Source organism: Magnolia sinica, chromosome 9 (genome assembly GCF_029962835.1).
Source record: "Magnolia sinica isolate HGM2019 chromosome 9, MsV1, whole genome shotgun sequence".
Taxonomy (NCBI): Eukaryota; Viridiplantae; Streptophyta; class Magnoliopsida; order Magnoliales; family Magnoliaceae; genus Magnolia; species Magnolia sinica.
The window spans coordinates 74,561,937-74,573,768 of NC_080581.1; the positions used below are offsets into that span (position 1 = coordinate 74,561,937).

The following is an 11,832-nucleotide window of genomic DNA, read 5'->3' on the forward strand; positions in this document are numbered from 1 at the left end:
CCTCAAGGATTCTAGAATTTCTCTCCATAGCCCCCACATTATACCATAAGGAAGAATTTGCCAAATAATTGAGACTTCAGATTGGAAAGGACTGCACGTCCATACAACAAAATGACATGGAAAAAGAACCAATTTAAGATCCACTAAACCCTTTACATGGACAACCCCAACCCCATTTAAGAATCTCTCCATGGATTTGGCAAATTCCCAACTCCACAAATCCATGAATTCAAAGCCAAAAATTTTCGTCCAGGAAAAAAAGAAGAAGAAGCTCATTGCACTAATTCTCCATATGCAATTGAATCCCAAGCACCGAATGCCAACACCATGGGTAACCTCCTCAACTCTAGGTAAATGCACTTTTATTGAAGAAGTGCCAAAAGGCGAAACATTACCACAAACACCCAACCATCTCAAAACCAAACACTATAGTTGGATAGACGGCATTAATGTAAGCTATATTAGTCAGGGGATCCACGGAAGCCGCACCCCTTTTTCTAGCCCTGAAGAGGATTTTACTTTTTAATGGTGGGCATTTAGTTACCACTCTTTCCTGTTGTGTGGTCCACACATGATTTGGATCAGATTTCCATTTTGGGTTCATACTGCATATTCATATGAAAAATAAAATAAAAATAAAAATAAATGGATGAACGTTGTAGATATAACATGAACATAATGGGGAAAGTGAGTATGTGATTGCAAATAGAAATCAGCAAGGAAACACCTCAGTAGGCATTACCCTCAACTTTATATTCCTGCTTCAGGTATTATGTGAGACCCGTATCCTAAACCGTACTGTTTCATAGGCTTCCACAGTCCTCTCGGTCGAATTCTGGCAACCCGCGACTTATAATCGGCATTTGCGCGCGACCCTGAGTTGTATCCTGTCAATTTGAGTCAGCTTGGCCTAAGACTTGTACCCTAGCGACTGCGTCGTCGCCGCGGTTCCGATGTCGCGTCTCTCACACCGAGGCGATACCCGAGTCAGGAGATGTAGGCCCGCGTTCAGTTCGAGAAAAACGCCGCGCGCTGTAAATCCGTAGAGAACCCATCACATCAATCACTTCACTTGTCAAAGTACACCCATCAAGTCAAGTACCCTATCCCATCCCCTAAGTACACTACCCATCCCCAAAGTCAACCTTCCCATCACCTCACCATCCCTCTCTCCCATCACTCCCTTACATCACTCCTTTCTCTCTCACTTCACTCCATTCCAAGCAACACCCATGTGTATCCAACGTCTATGGCTTCCATGGGGGAGAAGTTAGTGTGGCCCCCCCTTCCTACCGTCTAATTCCACCATCCAAAGTCCATCTCAACCGTTGAAGTTCGTCTATTGGAGCTCTAGGATGCGTTGGCGGAAGAAGGAGGAGAAGATCATAGGTCGGTGATCTTATGCTTTAATTTGTGATTTAAGGGCCTACTTATGGTGGGACTCATCTTAATATATGCATTGTATAGGGAGGGCCCATAGTGGTGGGTCCCTCCCCTTCTCATCAATCTCTTTCTCTCTCTCTCTCCTTCACTTTATGATGATGATCAGGCCTTGTGGCCCACCTTGATGGACCCCACCATAATGTATGTATTTTATTCTGACCATCCACCAGGTGGGCCCACATATTTGGCGAAATCCCACTAGAGCGTAAGTGTGATGGGGCATGGGGACGCTGCTGCCAGTGTCCACGGAACGCTGCTGCGACCAGCGTCCGGTTTGTTTTAAGTAGAGAGGAGAGTGGGCCCACAACGGGTCCCATACATGATGCATGTGTTTAATCCACACCGTCCACCCTATTTCCCTGCTCAATTCAGGCGTTGAGCAGAAAAATGGAGCCAATCCAAATCTTTGGCGGGCTATGTTGTTGAGAATAATGATATTTATGGCTAAAATCTGTTAGATCCCACTGCAATGTTTCTATACATCAAATATGTTGAATATCGGGCTTATTAGACCCATCACGAGCAGGTGAACCCAGTGGACGGACTGGATTGCCCTGATGTGGTCCCATATATGAAAATAATTATAATAAAAAAAATTATATCACACAGCATACCTGTTGCTGTCAGCGCCCAGAGGACGCTGCAGCAAGCAGCGTCCGCAGCCTGGTTGGTCGCCGGAAGAGTGGACCCCATCGCAGGCCCCCAGCGTGATGCATGTGGAGCATCCCCACCGTGCATTTGATTGGGACCCTTCTAGTTGTGGACCACCCAAAAACAATCAGTTGTATGTGAAACTTAGGTGGCCCACGTCACTGGAAACAGTGGGATTGACGTTCACCATTGAAACTTTTTTTTGGTCAGAGAAGTTTTGGATCCATATGAAATTTGTTGCTCAGCTTAATCCAGGTCTCTGTGACCTTATGAACGGATTGGATGATGAATAAACATTATGGTGGGCCCTACGTGGGACCCACCCTTTTTCACGTGTTTCTTTTTTTTTTTCTTTTCCAGCCGTCCATTCCTTCCTGACGCTGGAGACTTTATATATATATAATATTATATATATTTGGTGGGCCACGTGTGTGGACCCCACCATGATGCATATGTTACATCTATATCATCCGTTCATTTTTAGCAGCCGTGGGACCCACTTCACACGTGCTGCACGTGTGGAGGTGGGGCCCACATCGATGTACGCATCCTGGATCCACACTGTCCGTTGCAGGGACGGTGGATCCCAGCAGCAAAGATGCTGTACTACCACAGCAAGTTCCGTGGACGTGGTCCACATTATGTTTGTATTTCATCCACGCCCTCCATCTACAAGGCCCACCATCATGCACGTGTGCAGGATCCACGCCGTCCATATGTGAGGGACGCACCGTGATATAGGTGTTTTGTCACCATGGTGTAGGCCACATGTGTGTGGGACCTATATATGTTACACCCCGTCCATCCACTTGGCTGTGTGCCAGCAGCTGCAACTGCTGCTTGACACAGCAAGCTCCATGGGATCCACCAGCAGCTGACGTCACTAAGTTCCATGGGACGCACCTTGATTTATATATTCTATCCACACCGTCCATTGGATAGGACGGTGGGACCCCACCTTGATTTATCTATCTTAAACCCCAGCCGTCCACCTATTTCTCCACACCGTCGGCATCTGGACGGTGGGACCCATCTGGGACATGAATTTTATCCTGGCTGTCCATCCATGGGTCCCAAGTGGGACTCCATGATGTCTGCATGTCAACCATGCTGTCCATCCGTGGGTCCCACGTAGGGACTGCCATGATGTATGGGTTTCATATTCATGCCGTCCAGCAATGGGCGGTGGAGCCCTCTGATGTGCTGGATGGTGGAGCCCTCTGATGTAAATATTTTACCCACCCCATTTTGATGCATGTATTTCATACACACCGTCCATGTTAGGACGGTGGGACCCACCTTTGGCGTTTTGTTAATCCAACCGTCCATTACAAGGACGTTACCAGGTGCTGCGTGGACCCACCATGATTTATGTATTGTGTCAATGCTGTCCATCCAGGCCGTCCATCTGGACGGTGGCCTGACCATTCACACCTGCTGTATAGCTGCCGCCCCTTTGTCGTCAGCGAATTTCTGTGGGACCCACCTCTGATGTACTTTCCATCCATGTCACCCATCTGTATTCCATCAGCACGTTTTGTGGGCCAATCATGAGGCATGTGTATGTTCAGACCGTCCATCCATTGGATGTGGACCCCACCATGGCAGCGAGTGGGGCCCACTTTGAGTTGGTGCGTTTTGTATTCGCACTGTCTCTGCATGGACGGTGCTGTGGGACGCACCCTGATTGTATGAAGCTTGCCTTGATGAATGTGTTGTATTCACACCGTCTGTCCATTTTGATGGATGTATGGCCCACCTTGATGTATTTTGTGGTCCATCCGTCAGGCCTACTTTGATGTATCTTATGGCTCACTCGAGAGGCTCACTTTGATATACATGTGACCCATCTGTGAAGCCCACCTTGATGTATATGCGGCCCATATGAAAGGCCCATCGTAACGTGTACTAAGCTCTTGGGTAAGGCCCATGGTGTGGTATATCAAGCCCTTTGTATGGCCATGGGTCCCCTATATGTTTGACCTTATGTGGGCCACTCCTTGGGAGCAATGTTGGTTAGATGTACACATTGATGGGCAATGATGGTTAGATGTCCTCATTGTGACCTTTCCTTAGGCCTTGTTAGGCCCATTTCGACCGATTGCCGATTCTGATTGACGTGACCGATTTGCCGATTCTGATTATCGATCAATTCCGATTGTCATAACCGATTGCCGATTACGATTGACTTGACCGATTTGTCGATTCTGATTATCGATCAATTTCGATTGTCGTGACCGATTACCGATTCCGATTGACGAGACCGATTTGCCGATTCTGATTATCGATCAATTCCGATTGTCACGACCGATTGCCTATTCTGATTATCGATCAATTCTGATTGTCACGACCGATTATCGATTTCGATTGACGTGACTGATTTATCGATTCTGATTATTGATCGATTCCAATTGTCACGACCGATTGCCGATTCTGATTGATGTGACCGATTTGCCGATTCTAATTATCGATCGACTCCGATTGTCATAACCGATTGTTGATTACGATTGACTTGACCGATTTGTCGATTCTGATTATCGATCGATTTCGATTGTCGTGACCGATTGCCGATTTTGATTGACGAGACCGATTTGCCGATTCTAATTATTGATTGATTTCGATTGTCGTGACCGATTGCCGATTGACGTGATCGATTTGTCGATTCTGACTATCGATCGATCCCGATTGACGTGACCGATTGCTTATTCTAATTGACATGACTGATTTGCCGATTCTGATTATCGATTGATTTCGATTGTCGTGACCGATTACCGATTGACGTGACCGATTTACCGATTTCGATTATCGATCGATTCTAATTGTCGAGGCCTATGTGATGAGGCCCATTGTGATGCATTTGAGGGCCAGACGATGGAGTCATTGTGATCTATATTAGGCCCATGTGAAAGGCCCATGATGATGTGTATTAAACCCTTGAGTAAGGCCCATCGTGTTATATATTAGGCCTATGTGTGAGGCCGTGGGCCCATTATATGTTTAGCTCTATATGGTCATTCCTTGAGGGCAATGTTGGTTAAATGTCCACATTGTCGAGGTCGATTGTCAATGCCGATTGTCAGTGCCAGTTATTGATACCGATTATGAGTATGTGACAGCATAACATCATAATACATGCTCATACGCATCATCTGCATGTTTATTATAAGATGTGATTGACCATTGCATATGCCATAGTGCAAGTTGTTCATATGGCTCCTTGATAGGTGGAGTTGCCCCACATGAGAGCATTGCATGCACAGGATTGATGCATGATTGGACTGTGTGACTTATGCATCTCGCATTTGTGTGACATGACCACCATATGTCCTAGCGACATTAGGGTCGTAGCCTCCACAGGTATTTTGTGGATGGCCAGATGGGACACCAGAAATCTGTTCTACATGGGGTGCTATAGATATCCCTGGGTGAAAGTCCCTAAACCCTCTTGGTTCCAGAGGTTGCTCCAACGTCTAGACCTAGTGGATGCATGAGCACATGAGGGCCGTATACCATTAGGCCGCGTCTCCCACTGTGTCGTGGTTGGTTGGAAGAGGGTATGGCCTTACCTGCCCGAGAGGAGGGGGCAATGCTAGGCTAAGTCTGACCAGCTCGAGGAATGGGTCCGCTGTCGATGAGCCGGACTCGATATTGGCAGGCGGATAGTGAGGTCTCTTTCACTCACCTTATTGCGCCCGATGGGGCGGCAATCTGGTTTGAAGTGTAATAGACCCCGGTGATTTTCTAAAGAGAAACCGTATTGATATGTGGACTGATTGAGCAGGAATTGCATATTCATTCATTCACTATTTACTCGGGTTGGTGGTACGTAACTATTTGTTACGTGTACCTTCGCATGGACAGGATTCCGGTTGGGCGCGCGACTAACCTGAGATCAGGAGTTTACCACATTGAGTCTGACTATCCAAATTTAGGTATGAGACTGGTTTGGATAGAAGTCCCTTGTGGTGGGCCCCGTAGCCTGCAATACTACGGACTATCATCCCGACTTCACAGTCCAGCATGGTCATTTCATTCGCACCACATATTACATTGCATCCGCAGTACCTAACATTTTGGGTTACTATATTTCTGCACTTGTATGCCCTAGATGGACTTAGCATGATTTACATATTGCATTGTACCCTTAGCATATGATATTTGGATCTCTTTGACTCCTTTGTATAGTTGATCTGTATTCCGCTTACTTTAATATTGTATCTTGTCAATATTTCGATTTATTTCATTGTATGATTTATGACATTGTATTGCGTACTTGGCCCTTACCTTGTGCACACACTTACACCACCCTCTAAGCTTTTTATAAGCTTATGCACGATAGATGCGTGCAGGTGATGTTAGGTTGCAGCAGTGTTGAGCTTGGAGCGTGCAGCGATCTTCTGGAGCTTGATTTTCGATTTATATATTTCCTTTTAGCATTGTACTCAGATGATTATATTAGTGGATATGTGATGATGATGTTGCCTTTGTGAATTGGGTAATCTTATGGTTATGCTTATTACGAGTTAAATGTACGTTGAAAAATCCTCCTTATAGGATCCCAGGATCGGAATCTGGCGTCTGGACGCTAGGAGCCGAGAATGGGGTACTATGGAGGCTGTCGGCATCGGATTTGGCGATCGGGATTCCTGCGAATCCGATTTTCGGGTTTGGGGCGTGACATATTATACACAAGTCCAGGGAAGATAACTAATCAAAATCAATTTATGGAGAATTACTACTGAGTTAAGAAGAATGTTCTTCTCAATATTACCTATAATTGGGTTCCTTAAACACATGAGGATCATTACTCTGCCTCATCAACATCCATGCCATTCAAATCCTTGAGTAGATTGTTATTTTGGCATATTAAAACATCTATATCATTCATAAGAGAAAAAAAAAAAAACCTAAAATAAAATAAAAATAAAATATAAAAAAAACTCCAATCCAATTCCAAAAAAAGTAAAAAAAAGAAAGAAAGAAAAAGACAGCAATATGAATATTCAAAAGGGAAAAAAAGAAGAAGAAGAAAATCATTCTTGCGTACCTAAAATGGACACGGATTATGGCGTCTGAGAGGGAAGTCTTCATGAGATCAAGAGAGAGGGGATGGTTGGGGAGAGAAGAGGGGTTTGTAAGAGGGGAAATCGAGAGAGAGAAAAGAGGGGTTCATGAGAGGGGAGATCGAGAGAGAGAAAAGGGGCGTGTGAGAGAGAGAGAGAGAGAGAGAGAGAGAGAGAGAGAGAGAGAGAGAGATGCGGAATGGGTTTGGAGTGGAGGGAAATGAGAGGTTTCGTGAGATGGACGTGGAATGGGTTTGGCGTGGAGGGAGATGAAAGATTTCGTGCAAGGAGGGAAAAGAAAAAGGGCAATGCGGTAAGAGTTTTCACATTTTTACCTACTATGGTCTCGCTACGGTTTTAATTCATAGCTAAAAGACATGGACCGTAGCAGTTTACAACACATCCTGCATACAGTTTTGACGGTCATGGACGAACGGCCCTTTCAAGGGCAGCTTTGTGGGATCCATCATGATACATTTCATATATCCACTCCATCCATTAATTTTTTAATTTTTTTTTAATAAAGATTGACCCTTAAATATAGGAAATTCGAAGGTCAACTTGAACCACACCATTGATCAATGGTAGGTATTTAATCTCCACTATTTCCTACTGTGTGGTCCACTTGAGCCTTCGAACTACTTCCTTTTCTAGGCTCTTACCCAAAAATGCTCTTTCAAAGTGAATAGACGTATTAGATGGAGTACACATATTTTAATGTGTATCATATACTCCCTTATGGGGCCGTCTCGGGTTGTAAGTATGAGTGGAGGTGTTATCTTTTAGCTACAGTTCGATTATTTTTCACTACGGATTTAACCCATAGTAATATTACTACTGTCTATATTCGTAGCTAAAAGCTATATAGTCCGTAGCCTTTGATCCTTTTTTGGTAGTGTCCTTGATGGCTGCACATTAACAAAACAAACACATTTTTTAATTGATGTATAATGCTGTTTTTGAACTTGCTTATAAAGGCATACGAAGCATATATATATATATAAAAAATTATGTTAGTTACCATTAGTGAAGTTGGATTGTCTGATCGTGCCAACCCCACCATCACCTTCTAGGAAAACAATGCTTGATATGATTTCGGGCATGAGCTTGGGAATGAGGTTACGGGAGTCCTTCACCATAGCCTTCCAGAGTCTCGATGGTTAGATTGGAGACAAGATTTCATGACCTACCGTACCAGAGACCATGATTTCAATACTATTAATGAGTATAAATGTCATTTGTTGTGGTTTTTGAGGAAGTAGGCTTGAGCTTGTGAAAATTAGATGAAAGATGCATGAAGATTTATACATGCTGATGGTAGAAAAGGAGGTGGGGGAAATGAGTTCTCTATCATAGGATTTAGCTCCATTGAATACATTGAAAATTCTCATATATACCATTCTTAGGCATTGTATGTTGGTTGAGACAAAATCCCTTAGTTTGTATTGTAATGAGGGATTATTGGGCATTGGCATGAGCGCACAAATTAACATGTGCAATAAAGCTCGTGTACATGCCACACACGTGCTAGCATGGCACTTACATGTTAGATCTAATCCATCCATCAGGTTTGTCTCGGAGTCCAGTTGGTTGGACTTCTTTTCAGAAATAGAAAAGAAGAAAAGGGGTGGCCAGCTCACGTGGGCCTTAATGTGAAATCCACCTCAACCATCCAATATGTAATCCCATGGTAGGCCCAGCACCCAACAATAAGCCCCATAAGTAATTCCAATGGATCAAATGATTGGAAATAGTGTAAAAGGCAAAGCTCATCTTCTAAATCAGGCCCATCCATGCATGATTTAGGTGGGCCATACCAAGGTAAACAATTTGGTGGGCGATATATGGTTGTCCTATACACATCAAGTAATCCACCTAGATCACTGGTGAATTTTACATGAACATCTTGGTGGGCCTACTGAAGCAGCCAACTCATTTGATGGCACGCGTAAAAGCAACCAACCGTTAAAAAAATGTGACCTTTTCGTAAGATTATCTAAAAGTTAGAACATTTGAGACCTTTGCAAAGGTTACAGGCTTGAAATGAAGCTGATGTACACGCGACACGTGCCTGCAGGGCTCGATAGGTCCGGGATCCAGTCCGTCCATCAGAAAAACACCACTATTTTGATGCCCCCAAAGACTCCAGTTGATCCACCGGTTTCCAATATTGTAGCACACGTGTGATTGGACCAGATTTTACTTTTGGGAAAACGTGTAAGAATGCAGAAAAACCTGATGGAAGGATTGATCTCACAAGTATATACCATGCTGGCACGTATGTAACGTGTACATGATCTTATTCCACACGTGTGTGCACTCATCAAAGCTCAATATCCTCTCACTAGAATACAAAGCGAGGGATCTCTGCAGTTTTCGTTATCATTTGTCTCGAACCTACATACAACACCTAAGATTGGAATATAAGAGTGTTTTCAATGTATTCAATGTATTCAATGGAGCTAAATCCTATGAAAGACAACTCACTTCTCCCACTCCTCTTCTACCATCAGTATCTATAAATCTTCATGCATTTTCTCATCTTTTCACAACCTCAACCCCACCCACTTACTCAAAAACCACAACCATAGACGTTTATATCCATTAATAGTATTGAAATCATGGTTGCTGGAACGGTGGGTCACGAAATCTTGTCTCCAATCTCACCATCGAGACTCTGGAAGGCAATGGTGAAGGACTCCCACAACCTCATGCCCAAGCTCATGCCTGAAATCATATCAAGCATTGTTATTCTCGAAGGTGATGGTGGGGTTGGCACGATCAGACAGTCCAACTTCACTGATGGTAACTAACATAATTTCTTTTTCTTTTTTAATACTTAATATGCTTTTAAATAAGTTTGATAACAGCATTATACTTCAATTACAAAAAAAATGTGTTTGTTTTGTTAATGTGCAGCCATCAAGGACTTCAGCTACTGGAAGGACCACATAGATGAGATCGATGACAATAACCGTTTATTCAAGTACTCGGTTATTGAAGGTGGCCTACTTGGGAAGAAAGTGAAATCAACTACATTTACGCTGGAGTTCAAAGACGGCGTCAATGGTGGAAGCATATGCAAGTTTCACGGGGAGTTTGAGACGGTTGAAGGTAACCTGCCGAAAGAAGATGAAACCAAGGAGATGATGGGAAACATGGCAGGAATGTTCAAGGCAGTCGAAGGATATCTCCTTGAAAATCCAAATGCATACGTATAGCTTTGGTTGATTATGAGGCTTCCACGTTTGATTTTGGTTGATTGTTGAATAAGTTCCATTTCCTTTGACTGTGATTTCATGGGAATAGGAAGCTCCACAGTTTGTTTTCAGTAGTAAATGTCTTGCTATCATAATAATAATCTTTGTTCATTTATATTGTAATTGTATCGGTACATCCATATAAAACTAAAAGTGTCTTAAAGAGGTTGTCACGTTGTTGTTTTCTTTATTAGTGATTTGAGGTTGGATCCACTACAAAGCTTTTAGGTTAATCTTAACCTACGACACAATGTGTGGCATCCACTATGATGTGTGCATGAAATTCATCCATCCATCGTGTGCTTCCCTATATACTGCGAAAGAAACCATGCACTACCACCTTCAATTCAAATAGACGATTTCAATTTCCGTTTCCATAGTGCCTAGCTTTTTTCTTAGTCCCAGGTATTCTCTACCTCTCAATGGAACTAAGGAAGTCCTCACTCGGGCTTCTATGGCTGGCAAGCCCGACTCCCTATTACAATATAGATGATGATTGGACGGTTAACCAATAGATAGGGCTGTAAATGTGATGGGTTAATTTTTCATGCTTTTATAATTGGCATATTTAACTTGGGCTTGGGATTAACTACTAGGCTGTTCTGTTGTGGTATACTAGGGATTGTGTAGTGCCTGTTAATGCCATGCTCATTTTAAAAAAATTTAAATTCTTTTACGGTGTATTCTCATTTATTATTAGTTATCAGACACCTAATTTTTTTCTTTTGATTTTCAATTAATGCTTTAAAATTGTTAAAATAAGTAAATGTGTTACTTTTCCTTTTCAACATATAAACCTATACTTTTTTCGGAAAAATCGTCACCAAAAGAAATAAAATACTTTGAATCTTCTAAAGATTCATCTGGACCTTCTTAAGTATTAGGATGAATTAAATTTAAAACGTTCTTACTTGTGGTCGTGGATGAAGGAAAACAAGTTATATAGAGTTTTCCAAATAAGCAATTCTCACTAAAATATAAAATAATGGACTTTAAATCAGGAAGTAAATTTTGATTAAGTACCTTTAGTCCTTACTTGCATATGTGACCCAACTGCCTATACTAGATTATAACAGAGTTTGTCTTGACATTATCAATAATAACATCATCGATCGCAGTATCTCCAATCAAATGATATAAACTACCCATTAACTCTCATTTCGCTGTCACCATCACCATTTTAACAATCTTCAATCGACTCTTTTCACCAAAAAATTTATAGACATTTTCATCGAGATTTCTCAATGACATAAGACTCTTCAACAGGTTCGGTACTACATGCGGCACACTAGAAATTGTACATGTGATAACATCAGACATGATAATTCTAGCATCTTCAATCCCTACGGTTTTACATGTTCTATCATCACACTTGTATTGTGCCACCATCACATGACTGATATGTATAAAAGTAA

General features: G+C 42.6%; 1 protein-coding gene across 1 annotated transcript; it reads left to right on the plus strand.

Moving 5' to 3' along the window:
* The first annotated feature begins 9,844 nt into the window (after nt 1-9,844).
* LOC131255128 (major strawberry allergen Fra a 1.07-like) lies at nt 9,845-10,378 on the plus strand. Its single transcript, XM_058255823.1, has 2 exons — nt 9,845-9,962; nt 10,077-10,378. Exons 1-2 carry the CDS (start codon nt 9,845-9,847, stop codon nt 10,376-10,378), a joined length of 420 nt encoding a protein of 139 aa, XP_058111806.1.
* The last annotated feature ends 1,454 nt before the right edge of the window (nt 10,379-11,832 follow it).

Coding starts and splice junctions, on each gene's coding strand:
- LOC131255128 (XM_058255823.1), top strand. CDS start 9,845: ATGGTGAAGGACTCCCACAACCTCATGCCCAAGCTCATGCCTGAAATC. Junction 9,963..10,076: donor ACAGTCCAACTTCACTGATG/GTAACTAACATA, acceptor GTTAATGTGCAG/CCATCAAGGACTTCAGCTAC.